This window comes from Hyla sarda, chromosome 4 (assembly GCF_029499605.1).
Source record: "Hyla sarda isolate aHylSar1 chromosome 4, aHylSar1.hap1, whole genome shotgun sequence".
Taxonomy (NCBI): domain Eukaryota; kingdom Metazoa; phylum Chordata; class Amphibia; order Anura; family Hylidae; genus Hyla; species Hyla sarda.
Window position 1 is genome coordinate 53,939,185 of NC_079192.1, and position 20,334 is coordinate 53,959,518.

Here is a 20,334-nt window from a genome sequence, read left to right on the forward strand (position 1 = left end):
CTTAATCCAATGTGCAGGTGGCCATCTTTATTACAATAATTCATATATTCAGTAACTTCATGAGAACACTCTGGACGATGGGGCGTGAACTGCTGCTCCTCCCTGTAGTAAAGAGCAGGGACCCTTCTCCCACACAACTTCCATGGTAAAGCAGCTATTTTTTGGGGGGGGTGGGGGTAGTGCAATAAACTTAGGGTGCCATGATCTATTACGAGAACTAGACCACAATACATAGGTTCCAGTAAACTGACGATGCGGCTTCTTAAACCAAGGCCAGGTAGTGTATGTGGGAACGGAATGACCTAACGTGGCTGGAAGAGAGACCGGGGGGATGGGAAGTTTTCTAAAGGGGTATTTATGGCTTTACTACAACTCTGCAGACCCTTGAGAAGGATGTCAAGATGGCCACCGGGGGCAGTGTTGTCTGTTCCTGCAGCCATGTGAACCTCTGCTCCTTAAGATACAGGACACCTCTCAGCACTGCTCGCACATCTCATGCTCTGTGTGTACGTGACATCTGTTTCGTGGGAGTCTCTGGAGGGGAGAAGGGTCAGGGCTGGTGGATCTTCATAGACGACCTACTCCAACTTTATGCTTCAAGCTCAAATCCCAGCCCCACCTTGTGGCCTCCGGAGCTAAAGTTCTTCCCGTTGATCAGAGCAGACACGGTCAGCTTCACCCCTGGAAAAAAAAAGTTGTAAAAATGGAGAAAAACTACAATACTAGCTGTATACAGAACCTGCTTTTCTATAAAATCTTATGCTATACAGTGGTCCCTCAACATACGATGGTAATTCCTTCCAAATGAACCATTGTTACTTGAATCCATCGTATGTTGAGGGATCCGTGCAATAGTAATATAGAAAGTTATACTCGTGTGTCCCCGCCGCTCCGGACAGTCACTGCTGCCCTGGATCGGCGCTGTCATCACATCCCTGGGGTGTCCTCGCTGCCCTGGATCGGCGCTGTCATCACGTCCCTGGGATGTTCTCGCTGCCCTGGATCGACACTGTCATCACGTCCCTGGGGTGTTCTCGCTGCCCTGGATCGTCGCTCTCCATCGCCGTCATCACGTCGCTGCGCATACTGCTCCTATTGGATGACGGGACGGCGTGCGCGGCGATGTGATGACGACGAAGGAGAGCGACGGCCATGCAGCGGAGCCTGAAGAGGACGGTCCGGAACGGCGGGGACAGGCGAGTGACAGGGCACCGTAAACGGCTATCCGGTGGCAGCTGAAGCAGTCTGCGCTGCCGGATAGCCGTTTATGCGATGGCCCCGACATACAAAAGCATCATATGTTGATGCTGCCTTCAACATGAGATGGCCTCTGAGAGACCATTGTATGTTGGAATGTCGGGGCCATCGTATGTCGGGGGGGGTCACTGTAATTCTCACAAGGCTGGATGCACACAATGGACAATGAAAGTGAAGTGGCCCATAGCAAAAAATAAAAAATAAAGTGACTTTAGTGACAGATCTGTCATACTTTGAATTACTATGACAGCACAGGAAAAAAAATAACATAAAATAGATGTGAACTGGGCCTAAAGAGGCTTATATCAGATTGACAGGGTCACATGAAAGGCTAGTGATAACATTTACCAGGATCCTATAATAGACAGTCAGGTGATCAGGCACATACCAGGTCTCAGGGTCTGTGTGTAGCCTACTCCAATCAGGCTGGCATTGTTTACTTTGGCCTAGGGGGAAAGAACAGTATTGTTAGCCAAGATTCTACACAACACCTATCAAAAAGAATACAGGATTTAAAGGGGTACTCCGCTGATCAGAACGCTGGAGCAGGCGTCGGAAGCTCGTGATGTCATAGCCCTGCCCCCTTATGATGTCACGCCCACCCCCTCGATGCACGTCTATGGGAGGGGGCGTGACAGTCGTCACGCCCCCTCCCATAGACTTGCATTGAGGGGGCGGGGAGTGACATCATGAGGGGGCGGGGCTATGACGTCACAAACTCCTGTCTCCAGCGTTGAAAACCGTTTGTTCCTGTTGCTGCAAGGCACACCTGCTTATTCCTAAGTGTGAATTCCACCCTAAACTGTGCTCATGGAGCCTCAGCAGAAATCCAAAAGGGAAGCCGAAGAATCCTAAAGAGGAAACCATCCATAATAGATCTCCGGCCACAGACTTGCCAGAGTCATGTGGGCCACAAGTTTGAACCACCAATGTTTACGTGGACAGATTGGCTGTGGCTTTCCTCGTTCAGAAGGAATCAGAGAGCCCGACTACTGACAACATCACAGACAGAAATACTAGCGTACAAAGATCATAAGAGACAATACTTTATTGACAAATGCAAAAACAATACACAAAACTGAAGGATAAAAATCACGGAAAAATGAAAAGTGCTATAGTGGAATCTGACATTCCGGGGCACAAGAAGAAGCTTTGGAGCGAAACGTTGGGTGTTGGAGGCCTGCACGCTGTACATTGTTGTGACCTTGGTAATCTCTGTTATATATGCGGACTTAAGCATTTGTACCTTTCTCCCTTTAAGCACTGTGCAGTTTACATAGGTTGATGCACTTTACCATTTTTGCTGCTATATACTGTTGTTCAGTGTATTATGTTGATGCACTTTAATTTATGCTGCTACGGTATTTGTATTGCTTATAAAGGGATTAGTAACTGTTTATGGCATGATTTTTAAAGGGGTACTATGGCCCCAAGACATCTTATCCCCTATCCAAAGGATAGGCGATAACATGTCTGATCGCGGGGGTCCAGCCGCTGGGGACGCAATCTAGCATGCAGGACCCACCTGTAAGTACTGTTGGAAGTGCTGGAGGCTCTCAGTGTTATGCCTCCCGACCATGGGGACGGAGTATCGTGACAGCACAACTCCGCCCTGTGTGACGTCACGCCCCGCCCCCTCAATGCAAGTCTGTGGGAGGGGGCGTGACGGCCGTCCCCAGCGGCGGGACCCCCGCGATCAGACATCTTATCCCCTATCCTTTGGATAGGGGATAAGATGTCTTTGGGACGGTGTAGCCCTTTAAATATACATGTACTTTATGCCATCTAATCATCTCCATCTTTGTCCACTCTTCTATAAGCATATTACTCCTTAACATCCATCTTACTACATTGTTCCACCCTCTGGATAGGCTAGTCATTTCAGATCAGCGGAGGTCTAACACCCAGCACCTCCACCGTTCAGTTGTATGAAGTGGCAGCCTCTGTAATATTCATATGCGCTCGTCCTTACACGTGCAATGCTTTTAGTAGTGGGGGGGCGCACTGTCCTGTTTATGTAAACGGGACAATGCTGCAGTTCCTCGCACCATCACTACTTAATGTATTGTGCATGTAAGGATGGGCAGGAAGAAACATTGAAGAGGCTGTGGTGCTTCCACTTCAAATAGTTGATCAGTGGGGTGCCTGGTGTTGAAGCCTTGCCGATCTGGCATTGACTGCCTATTCAGAGGCCACACCATGCCTTTTAAAAAGGTCAGATTTAAAAAGGGGTACTCCACTGGTGCCAGAAAGGTAAACAGATTTGTAAATTACTTCTATTGAAAAATCTTAATCCTTCCAGTACTTAGCTGCTGTATGATCCAAAAGGACTTCATTTCTTTTTGAATTTCCTTTCTGTCTGACCACAGTGCTCTCTGCTGACACCTGTGTCCATGTCAGGAACTGTCCAGAGCAGGAGAGGTTTGCTATGGGGATGTGCTCCTATTCTGGACAGTTCCTGACATGGACAGAGGTGTCAGCAGAGAGCACTGTGGTCAGACAGAAAGGAAATTAAAAAAAGTAAAGAACTTCCTGTGGAGCATACAGCTGCTGATAAGTACTGGAAAGATTAAGATTTTAAAATAGAAGTAATTTACAGATTAAAAAAAAAAAATAATTATAATATATGAAGGTGGACAGCACCGGGGTTCGACCTCTGTGCCCGTGGTTGCCCAGGCAGCCAGCCCAGGATATTTGTACAAGCAGTCCAAAATCACAGCACCAGACAGGTCAAGGATCTTCAAAGAAACTGGGTAGTCTTTATTAACCCCACATCAAGAGCAACATTTCGGCAGTAGCATGCTTGACAAAGGCTACTACTGCCGAAAAGTTGCTCTAGATGTGGGGTTAATAAAGACTACCCAGTTTCTTTGAAGATCCTTGACCTGTCTGGTGCTGTGATTTTGGACTGTGTATATATGTGTAATATTATATATATATATATATATATATATATATATATATATATATATATATATATATATATATATATATATATATATATATATAAGTTTTCCAATGGAGTACCCCTTTAATGTGTACATGTCATATGTCATTTTTTGGACTGCCCCATAGACTAAGGGTCTATTCACATGGCGCAATTCTGTCTCAAATAATAGTCCAATACACTTCTATGGGATTCCGCTCTCCCGTTGACACTTTGGAATTTCCGCTTGCGGAAATTCCAAAGTGTCAACGGGAGTGCGGAATCCCATAGAAGTGCATTGGGCTTTCATTTGAGGCAGAAATTCCGCCGTGTGAATAGACCCTTCTAATGGGGCTGCAGGACTAAAGTGAAGTTGGGGAAGCTTGTTCAGCATTTAGATTCTGACCGATTCTGTCACGTCAAAAGATTTTTTTCCCCAAATGACAGGTACACATTAAGCTCATCTGGGCACGAGCTGTCTTCCCAATCACATTGACAGCCATTATATTGAGGTGAATATCTGTAATAGCCACTAGAATAGAAAGATCTATTCCTTTTCTAGCATACGTGGATGCAGCCATACTTACAGATACTGTGGTGTTTGAGTCCAGCTGGTACTTGGCTCCAATACCAAAGCGAGTGTTGTTGCTTCCTGCACTCCATGCCAGGCTCACAGAGGTCTCCACATCCTTATTGACCTTCTGGTAGATAGAACCTCCGAACTCTGTGCCATCATTCCTAAGCAGAAAAAAGGCACAACCGAAAGGCTGAAGAGAAGACGCACCCGCCATCATTCTACCGATACTACAGCGTTACACATGGTACTTACACGTTTGTGTGCAGCTGGAAATCTCCCGCTGTGTAGCCCAATGCAAAGTTATTCTGTGCCAGCCTGGACTTGGCAGTGTCAAAGGCCATCTGGTAGCCAGCCAGCCAACCTTGGTAGCCCAGGACTCCCCAGCCATATATAGTGGGACCAGCCAGGTCCAGGTCAATATCCATCCCTAGGTTGGCATACTCTCTCTTGTAGGAGGTCTTCAGTTTGGAACTCTTCTTACTGTCAGACACATGGAAAGAAAAGAAATATCAGTGCTTCCATGGCACAGGTGAACAGCAAACCATTCAGCCACATGCACTGGAGCGGGCAGGGGGCCAACAAGAGTCTTCTGCTTCCCTGCTGACTGCATCATTTCCTACCAACCCCAGTATGTTCGCTTCCCTACTTAAAGGGGTACTCTGGTAGAAAAAACTTTTTTCCTCTATCGGCTCCATGGGGGGACACAGACCGTGGGTGTATGCTGCTGTCTCTAGGAGGTGTGACACTATGGTAATAAAAAAAGTCGGCTCCTCCCAGCAGGATATACCCGCCTTCAGGCCCTGAGGTAATCAGTTTAAGCTTAGTGTCTGAAGGAGGTGGACATGGGCTGGAATTATCCAGACCAGGTATTCTGATTTTTTGTTTTCCTAGTATAGGGACGTGTTAGTTTTTTATTCCTTTTTCTTTTCTGTTTTCAGGTGGGGACTCAGGGACTCCGGTTCCCTGATTCCCCATTGCGAGTAAGGGGGCACAGACATTGCGAATATGCGCTGTTCACCCCCCCTCGCCAACAGTCAGCACCTGGGTTGGTACCTCATGGATCCTTTCTTAATTATTTTATTTTTATTTAAATCAACTGGTGCCAAAAGTTACATTGATTTGTAAATTACTTCTATTAAAAAATCTTAATCCTTCCAGTACTTATTAGCTGCTGAATACTACAGAGGAAATTCTTTTCTTTTTGGATTTCTTTTCTGTCTGTCCACAGTGCTCTCTGCTGACACCTCTGTCCATTTTAGGAACTGTCCAGATCAGCATAGGTTTGCTATGGGGATTTTCTCCTACTCTGGAAAGTTCCTGATATGGACAGAGGTGTCAGCAGAGAGCCCTGTGGACAGACAAAAGAAATCCAAAAAATAATTTCCTCTGTAGTATACAGCTGCTAATAAGTACTGGAAGGATTAATATTTTTTTTTATAGAAGTCATTTACAAATCTGTTTATCTCTCTGGCACCAGTGGATAAAAAAAAAAAAAAAAAAAATTCCAGAGTAGTACCCCTTTAAGCAGGGAGGTACTGCTGTATATGGAGGTCTGAATTTATTGGGTTCTGCACTATTTAGATATTAGGATTCAGTTTGTTATTGGGGGGGGGGGGGATGGCTGCAAGGGGTCAGGGTGCATGTAAAGTTTGGGTTGTCCCTCAATTTCTTCATCTGGTCCTTATTGCTGACCTATCACCTAGTCACAGTGGGCAGTTGTGGCCCAGAGAAGTAAAGTCACCAAGGATAACGCAACCACCAAGGGCTGGTGGTCAGAAGGACAAATGGTAAGTGTGTGTGCGCCGTAGAGCAGTGTTTCCCAACCCAGTCCTCAAGGCACACCAACATTCCGGGTTTTTTCAGTTACTCCATTGGAATAGAACAGGGAAAAATTTTAATCCTGGACTGTTGGTGTGCCTTGAGGACTGGGTTGGGAAACACTGCCGTAGAGGGATAATCTAGTTGGTGTGAAGTTCACTGGGATAAAGAAGTTTTGGGAAGCCCTGCTCCATATAAAGAGTAAAGATTTTTTCCAGATACAAAGACCTGTAAACGTGCAGAGATAAAGTAATGCCACTCACCCAGTATTGGGTACAAATGTACTGTCCAGCGCCAGCTTCAAGCCCTTCGCCAACTGTATAAAGAGAAGTAGAATGTATAAGATACCCCCTCTATCCACAAGATTCAGGTAAGACATCCAGGACTGCAGCCGCCTCACCTTGTCTTCTATGGCGACCTCGGTTCCTAAAGTGTTGTCCGTGTTCCACTTCTGGGTGAAGGTGATTCCTGCCTCCTTCATCTTGTACTTTGTCTCCAGGTTTCCAGATGCTTTGCCCGTATCAGTGTTTGAAGATCCGCTGCTTGTGAACTCCTACAAATTATTGTAGAACACGTAAGGATAAAAGAGCCTCAGGGAACGCAGGTGGAGTAGAATGTGTTGTCTTGGGGTACGTACACACGTACAGGATCTGCTACATGTATTTTTTTAAGCCGATTTTGCTACCCATTGAAGTTAATGGATAGCAAAATCAGCTCCACAAAATATGCAGCAGATCCTGTATGTGTGAACGTACCCTTACCTTACCCTGCGGAGATGCATGTGAAGCAGAGGGCTTATCCTACCTACAGTTGGTCTGCAAATGGTGGCTCTCCAGCTGTGGCGAACTGCAACTCCCAGGATGCCTGGACATGCTGGGAGTTATAGGTCTGAGAATATACTATATAGAGCAGTGTTTCCCAACAAGTGTGCCTCCAGCTGTTGCAAATCTACAACTCTCAGCATGCCTGTCCGGGCATGCTGGGAGTTGTAGATTTGCAACAGCTGGAGGCACACTGGTTGGGAAACACTGCTCTATATAGAGAATGTGACCTATGGGTGCCATAAAAGCTACAGTGCAGCAACTAAACAAGTGACTATAGTCGTCAGGCATAGGTCACATTATAGAGGAATTGTCTCTTACCATCTGTAGAATTCCACGCAGCATTAGGGAAAGGAGAAAACAGCCTGTTATATCCATCAATGCACTATACCTTGAATATTTTACACTAACAAGCAGCAGAGTTGTGACAGCTCCACACATCACAGCACAACTACTTACCACTCCACTGGAGGATTTTGTTTTGAGATCCAACTTCACTAGCCCAAACCCTATAACAAAAAAAAGACAAATTGTCACCTCAGAAGAGAACTACTAGTTACACATTGTGACCGCACTAAGCACAAGTGCAGTACATGTGCCGACAACACCCCCCCCACCCCACCCCACCCGGCAAAGTGGTTGCCCAAAAAAATATGGCTGCTTTCTTCCAGAAACAGCGTCACACCTTTCCACATGCTCAGGGATGTGGAATTCATATCGCCAGGCATGCAGTTCTGGGCGCCAGGCAGGTAAATTTTTCAGGCCCTTAGCCGTGCTTCGGGCAAGCAGGGCCAGACCTGAAAGCCCCCGACAAGCACGGCTGCGCTCAGAGGGGTGTAAAAGCTGACAGCAGCGTCTAAAGGGACATGTAAATGCTCCCTGGTGGGCTAGTGGGGTGGATCGACCCCCATCCGCAACATGATCGGGGGGGGGGGGGGGGGGGGTAGCCGGAGGGGTTACCTCTGTTTCCCTGCTGTCTGTGGCTCTGTCATTGATAGATCCTGGCTGGACTAGGCTCTATCAATGGATCGCAGAGCACACAGATCAATGGCGTTCAATAGAACTCTATTGATCTGTATGAGGAATCTAATGATTCCTTCTAAAAGAAAAAAAAAAAAAAAGTTTTATAAAAGTTTAAAAGACACACATTAACCCCTTCCATATTACAAGTTAAAATCTCCCCCTTTTCCTATATAAAAACATAATAAAAATATAAAACATATTTGGTATCGCCGTGTGCCTAATTGTGTGAACTATTAAAATAGAACATTATGTGTCCCCCTACGGTAAATTACGTAAATAAAAAAAAAAAACCAAACCCCAGAATTGCAATTTTTACAATATCCCAGAAAAAAAAACGAAGCGATTAAGAAGTCAGATCAATACCAAAACAGGTATGTAGAACAGGAAGATGTCAAGCGCAGATAGATGGTAACGGAATGCTTTATTAGGAGTCAGTGTATGACTAAGGCCTGACTCCAGGGCCGGAACGCGTCACTTGTGTCTTTGCCACTTATGTGCTGAAGTCTCCTAATAAAGCATTCCGTTACCATCTACCTGCGCTGGACATCTTCCTGTTCTACATACCTGCATTGAAGGCGATGCCCACGCCAGTCCGGGTGCTGTGGGCTGGGGGAGTGAGCTGAACATTTTCTTTGTTTGCAATAGCAAAATAGTACCAATACAAACAACAGATTATGGGGGGGGGGGAAAATTAGCCCTCATACAGCCTGGTATACGAAAAATAACTAAAAATAAAAAAAAGCTACATGGGTCAGAAAATGGCAATTTTTTTTTAAATTAGTAAAACATGACGGAAACTATACAAATCTGGTATTTCTGTTATCAGGCCAACCTAAAGTATTAAAATAACATGTTAACTCAACCACAAGGTAAATGGTGTAGAAAAGAAAATCACAAAATTTGCTAAATTCTCTTTATTTTAATTTCACCTCACCAATATTTATTTTTGTTCCGGAGCATATGTTATGAAAAAAAAGGGGGGGGGGGGGGGGGGGGGGGGGGACACCCATACTGATGGGTATATGATCTTGCCACTAGGAGGCGCTGACACTAGGGAAAAAAAAAGTCGGATCTCTACAACTGACACCTCTAGGGAGATTGCACCGGGGGGGGGGGTGAAGAGAGCAATGGTAGGACCCAAACAACAGACTGGGCTAGACCGGCTGTCACCGAGCCATACATGAATACATAAACTCCTCCAACAGAGGAGAGTGCCAAGTCTGTATGAGCAGCAGTAGATAACCAAGAAACAGGAGGAGAGCCAGGCTGCAATAGTGCACAGCTCAGCGGATTGCTCTCAGCAAAAAACAAGGGCCCAGCCAGGTACCCCACCTATATAGAGTAGGGTATATAGGGTATATATAAAGGGTGGTCGCTATGAAACCCAGGCCCAGACCATGCCAGGATTTTATAGCGGCCAGGACCGTGCGGGTATGATGCGAGCTATTTCCTGTTTGAGTCCCCTCTCTCCAACTACAAGTTCCAGGATTCCTTGTTTGTAGGTGAGAGGTGACTTATCTCCCGCCCACACATCAGTCATCCCACCCACCCATCGCAGCACAGCTAGGCTCCCTTCCATGCTGTGCTGTCATTGGAACTACAATTCCCTGCAGCCCAGTGAAGAATGATCTCCCTCCCAGTGGTCGCTCCACCCATTACATACATTTTCCTTTCACTCACCATATCCTTTGTTGAAAACATCGCGGGCAGATTTGCCCAGGTCTGCGTAGCTTGGTGGTACTGCCATGGCTCTACAGGGGGAAGATGAAGAACAAAGCTGGTCAGTTTACAGAGATTAAGAACGTCACAGACATGACCTTTGGAAGTGACGGACAAACCCCAGGAGTGTGCGTATACATATGATATATATATTATATATATTATATATATATATATATACATACACACACACATACATACATACATACTGATGACTATGGCTACTAAAAAACAGACTGGAGCGGTATAAGCGGTTTACACAGTCTGTGGCTCTCCAGTCATTGCAGAACTACAACTACCATCTTGCCCTGACAGCTGAGCGGTTGCGGTCCTAGAGGTCTCTCCTAACAATTAGCTAGTTAGGTCCCTATTTTAGGTTAACCCCTTTAAAACTGGTAATTTATAGGTGGATCCGCAATGGTCCCCCCATTCCCTATGTTGTAGCAGAAATCAAGTGCAAAGGGAACTTGTATTGTTGACTTTAGTGAGGAAGTTCTAGAGGAGGAAGTGCTGGCGCAGTGTATGGATGCCACTTCTCCAGCACTCCCTCTGTTGGAACATCCTCACAATAAAAGCTCCCTTTGAACTCGTGTTCTTCCACAACTATAAATGCTGATCTAATGCCGGTTATGTGCAGAACTACATAGAACAGCGGCGGTGCAGTACTGTCAGCCTCGAGTCCTATAGACCTCATTGTACAGCAGGTGATGTGCAGACGCCTGTGAAGGATCACACCGCAGCTTAGCCATGTGCGCCAAGATACGGGATCCATTGCAGTGATATGGCGGCTCCATGAGGGCTCATCCCCTCCTCACAGCTGAGGTGCGTCCAGTCTGCTGTAAGCTTCTTATTTTTCATGATCTAATCCCTTTAAAAGATCAGAATACAAATGGAGGCCGAAGAGCTGCGGTAGGAGCAAGTGATTTTGCAAAACTACAACTTCCAGCATGCACGGACAGCCGCTGGCTGTCCGGGGATGCTGGAAGTTGTAGTTTTGCAACAGCTGGAGGTCCAAATTGTTGGGAGTTTTAAATCAGATACAAGTCCATATGAAGAATATTCATCCCCATGCTGCCTGGTCTAATACTTATCCTAGCTGAGGGTTTGCTACAGTAGGATCACATTAAGGTCATCCATGGTACCTAAGCTGATGTAGCAGAGCCGACTGTCCATCATATCTAGGGCCCGCTCACTGGAATATTACCCGCTGCCATTAGATTAGTGGGTACACTATACTGTTATAAGCCTCCCTGTGCACACAGTGTACTATGTATCCTACAGTCATATGGTGCCCAATCCTCATGTACCTACAGCCCACCACGATCATACCAGTATATTACCAATTGTACTGGGAAATACGTGCGGACGCATAACTTTACCAGGAGAGGGAAGTCTTTTATATTATATATCTATAGCAGTGTTCCACAGCCTGTGGCTATCCTTAACTTGCAAAACTACGACTCCCATCATGTCTTGAGCTGTGTTCGCAATTCTGTTGCAAAACTACAACTCCCATCATGCCCTGAGCTGTGTTCCCCAATCTGTTGCAAACTACAACTCCCATCATGCTGAGCTCCCCAACCTGTGACTCTCCCGTTGTTGCAAACTAAAACTCCCATCATGTTTTGAGCTGTGTTCCCCAATCTGTTGCAAAATTATACCTCCCATCACGCCCTGAGCTGTGCTCTTCAACCTGCAGCACTCCTGCTATTGCCAAACTACAACTCCCATCATGCTCCAAGCTGTGTTCCCCAACCTGCAGCTCTCCTGCTATTGCAAAACTACAACTCCCATCATGTCCTGACAGCTAAAGGCACCTGGAGAGCCACAGGTTGCAGTTCAGTTTCATCCCCCCCCCCTGACCTCTGCCTGTATAGGTGTCAGTCTTTACTGTCCTCTTGGTTCTATTCATGGGGGATCGGGATAGACGCTGCCCCTCAAGTCTGGACAGGAATAGAGTAGAAGCAGAGATAAAAAGCAGAATACATGAGCTGAAGGGATCGTCCGCAGAGACCAGGCCGGACCCTTATACATGTGCTGACGGGTGACATTCCACCCCTGGTCTGCAGGCAGGGGGGTTGGGGTACTGCAGGCAGGGGGGTTGGGGTACTGCTGTACACATCTCAGGGCCTTTCCTTAAACAGCTTTGGAGTCAGACACCAGTATCATATATTCTCTTCATGTTCTTTACTGTTCCACCCACTTTAATGCCCACACACCAGGGCACGGTGCACTGCAGGGGGCGGGAGGGGGGGGCGATGGAGTATAACCAAAGCAGTGACTACTGGGGCGCATGCCAAAACTTACAGAAGCAGCAGTGCTGTACCAGCAAACCCCTATATATCCTAGGGCAGTGGTGACTACCAGGGCAATGCTCCGCCGTGACTGCTGGGGACATAGGAGCACCTGCCGGTCTACTGAATGTAAGAGACAGGAACAATGCCCCATAGGAAGCTGGGTGCACCACCCTCTACTTCAATCGCTTCTCTACCAGGTTGTTATGGACCCGGCCATGCCGCCTCCCCAATCTGGGGGTTTGCACCTAAATCTGCCCATGCCTGGTATACAGTGTATATACTATACTGTTATAAGCCTCCCCTGTGCACGTAGTGTACTATGTATTCTACACCGTCATATGGTGCCTCATGTACATACAGCCCACGTATCCTTCGCCTCATATACATACAGCCCATGTATCCTCCACCTCCTGTACATACAGCCCATGTATCCTCCGCCTCCTGTACATACAGCCCATGTATCCTCCACCACCTCCTGTACATACAGCCCATGTATCCTCCAGCTCATGTACATACAGCCCATGTATCCTCCGCCTCCTGTACATACAGCCCAAGTATCCTCCACCTCATGTACATACAGCCCATGTATCCTCCGCCTCCTGTACATACAGCCCATGTATCCTCCGCCTCCTGTACATACAGCCCATGTATCCTCCACCTCATGTACATACAGCCCATGTATCCTCCACCTCATGTACATACAGCCCATGTATCCTCCACCTCATGTACATACAGCCCATGTATCCTCCACCTCATGTACATACAGCCCATGTATCCTCCACCTCATGTACATACAGCCCATGTATCCTCTGCCTCCTGTACATACAGCCCATGTATCCTCCGCCTCCTGTACATACAGCCCATGTATCCTCCGCCTCATGTACATACAGCCCATGTATCCTCCGCCTCCTGTACATACAGCCCATGTATCCTCCGCCTCATGTACATACAGCCCATGTATCCTCCGCCTCCTGTACATACAGCCCATGTATCCTCCGCCTCCTGTACATACAGCCCATGTATCCTCTGCCTCCTGTACATACAGCCCATGTATCCTCCAGCTCATGTACATACAGCCCATGTATCCTCTGCCTCCTGTACATACAGCCCATGTATCCTCCACCTCATGTACATACAGCCCATGTATCCTCTGCCTCATGTACATACAGCCCATGTATCCTCTGCCTCATGTACATACAGCCCATTATGTGAGGATATCCCCTCTCCATATACATACATCCTATATCTCACTACTATGTGAGGATATCCCCTCTCCATATACATTACATACATCCTATATATCATTGTATTATGTGAGGATATCCCCTCTCCATATACTACATCCTATATATCATTGTATAATGTGAGGATATTCCCTCCCCATATACATACATCCTATATATCATTGTATTATGTGAGGATATCCCCTCTCCATATACACTACATCCTATTTATCATTGTATTATGTGAGGATATCCCCTCCCCATATACATACATCCTATATATCATTGTATTATGTGAGGATATCCCCTCTCCATATACTAGATCCTATATATATCATTGTATAATGTGAGGATATCCCCTCTCCACATACATACATCCTATATATCATTATATTATGTGAGGATATCCCCTCTACATATATATACATCCTATATATCATTGTATAATGTGAGGATATTCCCTCTCCATATACACTAAATCCTACATATCATTGTATAATGTAAGGATATCCCCTCTCCATATACTACATCCTATATATCATTGTAAAATGTGAGGATATCCCCTCCCCATATGCATACATTCTATATATCATTGTATTATGTGAGGATATCCCCTCCCCATATACATACATCCGATATATCATTGTATAATGTGAGGATATCCCCTCTCCATATACATACATCCTATATATCACTGTATTATGTGAGGATATCCCCTCCCCATATACATACATCCGATATATAATTGTATTATGTGAGGATATCCCCTCTCCATATACACTACATCATATATATCATTGTATTATGTGAGGATATCCCCTCCCCATATACATACATCCTATATATCATTGTATAATGTGAGGATATCCCCTCTCCATATACTACATCCTATATATATCATTGTATAATGTGAGGATATCCCCTCTCCACATACATACATCCTATATATCATTATATTATGTGAGGATATCCCCTCTACATATATATACATCCTATATATCATTGTATTATGTGAGGATATCCCCTCTCCATATACTACATCCTATATATCACTGTATTATGTGAGGATATCCCCTCTCCATATACTTCATCCTATATATCACTGTATTATGTGAGGCTATCCCCTCTCCATATACTACATCCTATGTATCATTGTATTATGTGAGGATATCCCCTCTACATATACATACACCCTATATATCACTGTACTATGTGAGGATGCCCCCTCCCCATATACATACATCCTATATATCATTATATTATGTGAGGATACCCCTCTCCATATACATACATCCTATATCTCACTACTATGTGAGGATATCCCCTCTCCATATACATTACATACATCCTATATATCATTGTATTATGTGAGGATATCCCGTCTCCATATACTACATCCTATATATCATTGTATTATGTGAGGATATTCCCTCTCCATATACACTAAATCCTACATATCATTGTATAATGTAAGGATATCCCCTCTCCATATACTACATCCTATATATCATTGTATAATGTGAGAATATCCCCTCCCCATATGCATACATTCTATATATCATTGTATTATGTGAGGATATCCCCTCCCCATATACACTACATCCGATATATCATTGTATTATGTGAGGATATCCCCTCTCCATATACACTACATCCTATTTATCATTGTATAATGTGAGGATATCCCCTCTCCATATACACTACATCCTACATATCATTGTATAATGTAAGGATATACCCTCCCCATATACACTACATCCTATATATCATTGTATAATGTGAGGATATCCCCTCCCCATATACATACATCCTATATATCATTGTATTATGTGAGGATATACCCTCCCCATATACACTACATCCTATATATCATTGTATTATGTGAGGATATCCCCTCCCCATATACATACATCCGATATATCAATCATTGTATTATGTGAGGATATCCCCTCAGCATATACACTACATCCTACATATCATTGTATTATGTGAGGATATCCCCTCCCCATATACACTACATCCTATATATCATTGTATAATGTGAGGATATCCCCTCCCCATATACATACATCCTATATATCATTGTATAATGTGAGGATATCCCCTCCCCATATACATACATCCAATATATCATTGTATAATGTGAGGATATCCCCTCTCCACATACATACATCCTATATATCATTGTATTATGTGAGGATATCCCCTCCCCATATACATACATCCGATATATCATTGTATAATGTGAGGATATCCCCTGCCCATATACACAACATCCTATATATCATTGTATAATGTGAGGATATCCCCTCCCCATATACATACATCCTATATATCATTGTATAATGTGAGGATATCCCCTCCCCATATACACAACATCCTATATATCATTGTATAATGTGAGGATATCCCCTCTCCATATACATACATCCTATATATCATTGTATAATGTGAGGATATCCCCTCCCCATATACACAACATCCTATATATCATTGTATAATGTGAGGATATCCCCTCCCCATATACACTACATCCTATATATCATTGTATAATGTGAGGATATCCCCTCCCCATATACATACATCATATATATCATTGTATAATGTGAGGATATCCCCTCCCCATATACACTACATCCTATATATCATTGTATAATGTGAGGATATCCCCTCCCCATATACACTACATCCTATATATCATTGTATAATGTGAGGATATCCCCTCCCCATATACATACATCCTATATATCAATCATTGTATTGTGTGAGGATATCCCCTCCCCATATACATACATCCTATATATCATTGTATTATGTGAGGATATCCCCTCCCCATATACACTACATCCTATAGATCATTGTATTATGTGAGGATATCCCCTCCCCATATACATACATCCTATATATCATTGTATAATGTGAGGATATCCCCTCTCCATATACATACATCCTATATATCACTGTATTATGTGAGGATATCCCCTCCCCATATACATACATCCTATATATCATTGTATTGTGTGAGGATATCCCTTCTCCATATACTACATCCTATATATCACTGTATTATGTGAGGATATCCCCTCCCCATATACATACATCCTATAGATCATTGTATAATGTGAGGATATCCCCTCTCCATATATATACACATCCTATATATCATTGTATAATGTGAGGATACCCCTCTCCATATACACTACATCCTATATATCATTGTATTATGTGAGGATATCCCCTCTCCATATACTACATCCTATATATCATTGTATTATCTGAGGATACCCCTCTCCATATATCATTGTATTATGTGAGGATATCCCCTATATACATTCCCCCTCATGTATCATTGTTATACATATAGGTGTTTATCCTCCACTTGTATTTGTGGGGGACATTTCTTTCTCCCTAGCCCCCTCCCCAGTGTGTCATCCTCCATCACTATAGCACACGATGGTGACCTCCAGCCCTCGGACCTCACAGCCGCCTCCCCTCCTCCACACAGCTCCCGGTGATCCCTCACTAGGTGTCCGTACAATGTACGAGCCTCCCCCGGTCCACACCCCGCGGGTCACCCGCACGACCCCGGCCCCTGTCACCTGTCCCCAGCTGAAGGTCTCCTCTCCGTCTCCCTGTCCAGGCGCATGCGCGATATACCATCACCACTACTCTACGACCACATGACACGCCCAGCCACGCCCACCCAGCGCTAGGAGGAGAACAATAACATCCTCTGATTGGCTCAGCAGCCACTGGAGGACCTAACGGCTTCATCTGCCGATCTGCGAGCGCCATAGAGCCTCTTACCGGCTAGAGCGTCATGTGACGTCTCTATGGTACAGATGCTAAAATAATGAGGAAAAAATTGTGAAGAACGCGATGAAGAAAAGGGCAATCAGGGTCTATAATTACTGGGGATTGTTATTATTGTTATTATTATAATTATTAGTATAGGGAATTATTTATAATGAGGAAAAAGAAATGTGGAGTTCAGGAAGCAGCGATTATTTCATTTTGGCGTTTTCATTATTTCCTCCTCGACTTTTCAAATCCATAACTATACCAAACTAAACACCCATACGAGGGCTTGTTTTTTGCGCAACCAGTTGTACTTATCAATGACACCTTTCATTTTACCATAAAATGTACAGAAAACAAACAAACAAAAAAATATTTAATTTAAAAGGCAAAATTTTCCACATTTTGGGGAGGGGGTGTGTAGTTTCGTTTCAGCGCAGCGCACTTTTCGGTAAAAACAACACATTATATTCTGTAGGTCCATATGCTTACAATGATACCCAATTGATATATCGTATTTTGCGCAGTATAAGACGCACTTTTTCTTTCCCAAAACCCGGGGGGGGGGGGGGGAAGTTGGTGCTTCTTATAAGGCGAATACACACCTATCGCGGCGATCCCTGCGGCCATCAACGGCCGGGACGCGCGGCTAATACAGGACATCACCAATCGCGGTGATACCCTGTATTAACCCTTCAGAAGCGATGATCAAAGCTGACCACCGCGTCTGAAGCGAAAATAACACTAACCCGGCTGTTCAGTCAGGTGAAATCGCGGCGTCCCGAACAGCTTACAGGGAGGGACCTTACCTGCTTCCTCGGTGTCTGCTCCATGCCGGGATCTCCTGCATGGTCGGTGCTCTCCATCGTCGTCATCATGTCGTCGCGCACGCCGTCCCGTCATCCAATAGGTGCGGCGTGCTTAGCGACGTCATGGCGGCGACAGAGAGCGAGGATACCGGGCAGCAGAGACGTTCCGGTGCGACGGTGACACCCCAGGGGCGCGGCGACAGCGATGGAGGGCGACATCCAGGGCAGCGGTGACGGGTTCCGGAGCGGCGGGGACACATGAGTATTACCTCCTTTACCAGTGGTCTCCAACCTGCGGACCTCCAGATGTTGCAAAACTACAACTCCCAGCATGCCCGGACAGCCAACGGCTGTCCGGGCATGCTGGGAGTTGTAGTTTTGCAACATCTGGAGGTCCTCAGGTTGGAGACCACTGGTCTACAGTATGGAGACTGGCTATCTGGACATGCTGGGAGTTGTAGTTTTGCAACATCTGGAGGTCCGCAGGTTGAAGACCACTGTCCTATACTTTACATTGTATTTGGTTCAGAATCTTTATATGACGAAAAATACGGTAGGTTTTATTTTGTTTTACTTTAAAAAAAATTATAACTTTTTGTAAGAAAATTGTCCTCTTCTGACCCCTATAACTTTAAAATTTTTCTGTATACGGGGATGTATGAGGCTCATTTTTTTTGTACTGTGATCTGTAGCTTTTATCAATACCATTTCTGTTTTGATGGGACTTTTTGATCACTTTTTATAAATTTTTTCCTGGTATATAAAATGACCAGAATTGCACAATTTTGGAATTTGGATTTTAATTTTTTGAATGTTTACGCCGTTGACCATGCAGTATAATTAATGTTATATTTTAATAGTTAGGGCATTTCCGCACGCAGCAATACCACATATGTTTATGTTTTTTTTTTTTTTTTTTTTTGCTTACATGACTTTATTTAAAAAAATGGGAAAATGGAGTGTGATTTCAACTTTTATTGAGGGGGGAGGGGGCTTATTCACATTTAGTAACCTTTTTTTTATATATACATTTTATTCACTATTTTTTGATCTTTTCATTGCATAGACTGAACAATGCTAACTAAAAGAACAGTATTGATCAGTGCTATTGGCGCTCCATTACTACAGACTGCTGAGGCTGCCTGCACTATTGAGGTACCGATCGGGCGAACTGGAGGCAGGAAGGGTCCTCTGAGGTGATTTAAACGCCCCGGTTATGCTGCGGTGGTCCCGATCAGCTCCCCTGAGCTAACCAGCAATGGTTTTTTAACACATTTAGACGCCGCAATCAACTTTAGGGTACGTTTACACGAGCGGATTTTTTTTGCGGGTTTTCCGCTGCGTATTTGAAAGTGGGCGGGCTCTTCTCGGTTGTCCACAGCAGATTTTGCGCGGCAGAATTTACGCTGCGGAAAATCCGCCGCAAGCCCCATTGAAGACAGTAGGGACTGCTGCGGACAGCCGAGAAGAGCCCGTCCCTTTCAAACACGCAGCGGAAAACCCGCAAAAAAAATCCGCTCGTGAGAACGTACCCTAAAGGGGTTATTGGCTGACATCACTCTGATCGGTGATGTCCTTCATTAGTAATGTGTCCCAGGTGCTGATAGCTGCCGGGACCAACCGGCTAAGCAGGGGGCTCAGCTCCTGAGCACGCTTTATAGAGCGGGCGCAGGGCATACATTTATGCCGTGCGTCCTTAACCCCTTAAGGACCACAGGTTTTTTCATTTTTGCACTTTCGTATTTTACACCTCACCTTCTAAAAACCGTAAAGCTTTCAATTTTGCACCTACAGACCCATATGAGGGCTTGTTTTTTGTGCCACCACCTATACTTTGTAAACACATCAATCATTTCACCATAAAATTTACAGTAAAACCAGAAAAAAAATATTTGCGGGGCAAAATTTGAAAAAAAAAAAAAGGCCATTTTGTAAATATGGGGGCTTCTGATTCTACACAGTGCACTTATCGGTAAAAATAACACCATATATTTATTCTGTAGGTCTATACGATTACAAGGATACCTAATTTATATACTGTAGGTTTTATTTTATTTTACTACTTA

General features: G+C 44.6%; 1 protein-coding gene across 1 annotated transcript; it reads right to left on the bottom strand.

Moving 5' to 3' along the window:
• Positions 1-17,339, bottom strand: VDAC3 (voltage dependent anion channel 3). Its single transcript, XM_056570973.1, has 9 exons — positions 17,261-17,339; positions 10,103-10,173; positions 7,859-7,908; positions 6,979-7,131; positions 6,842-6,894; positions 5,013-5,240; positions 4,771-4,921; positions 1,646-1,703; positions 1-681 (listed from the first exon to the last, which is right to left on the bottom strand). Exons 1-9 carry the CDS (start codon positions 17,305-17,307, stop codon positions 590-592), a joined length of 903 nt encoding a protein of 300 aa, XP_056426948.1. The 5' UTR covers positions 17,308-17,339; the 3' UTR covers positions 1-589.
• Between the last annotated feature and the right edge of the window lie 2,995 nt (positions 17,340-20,334).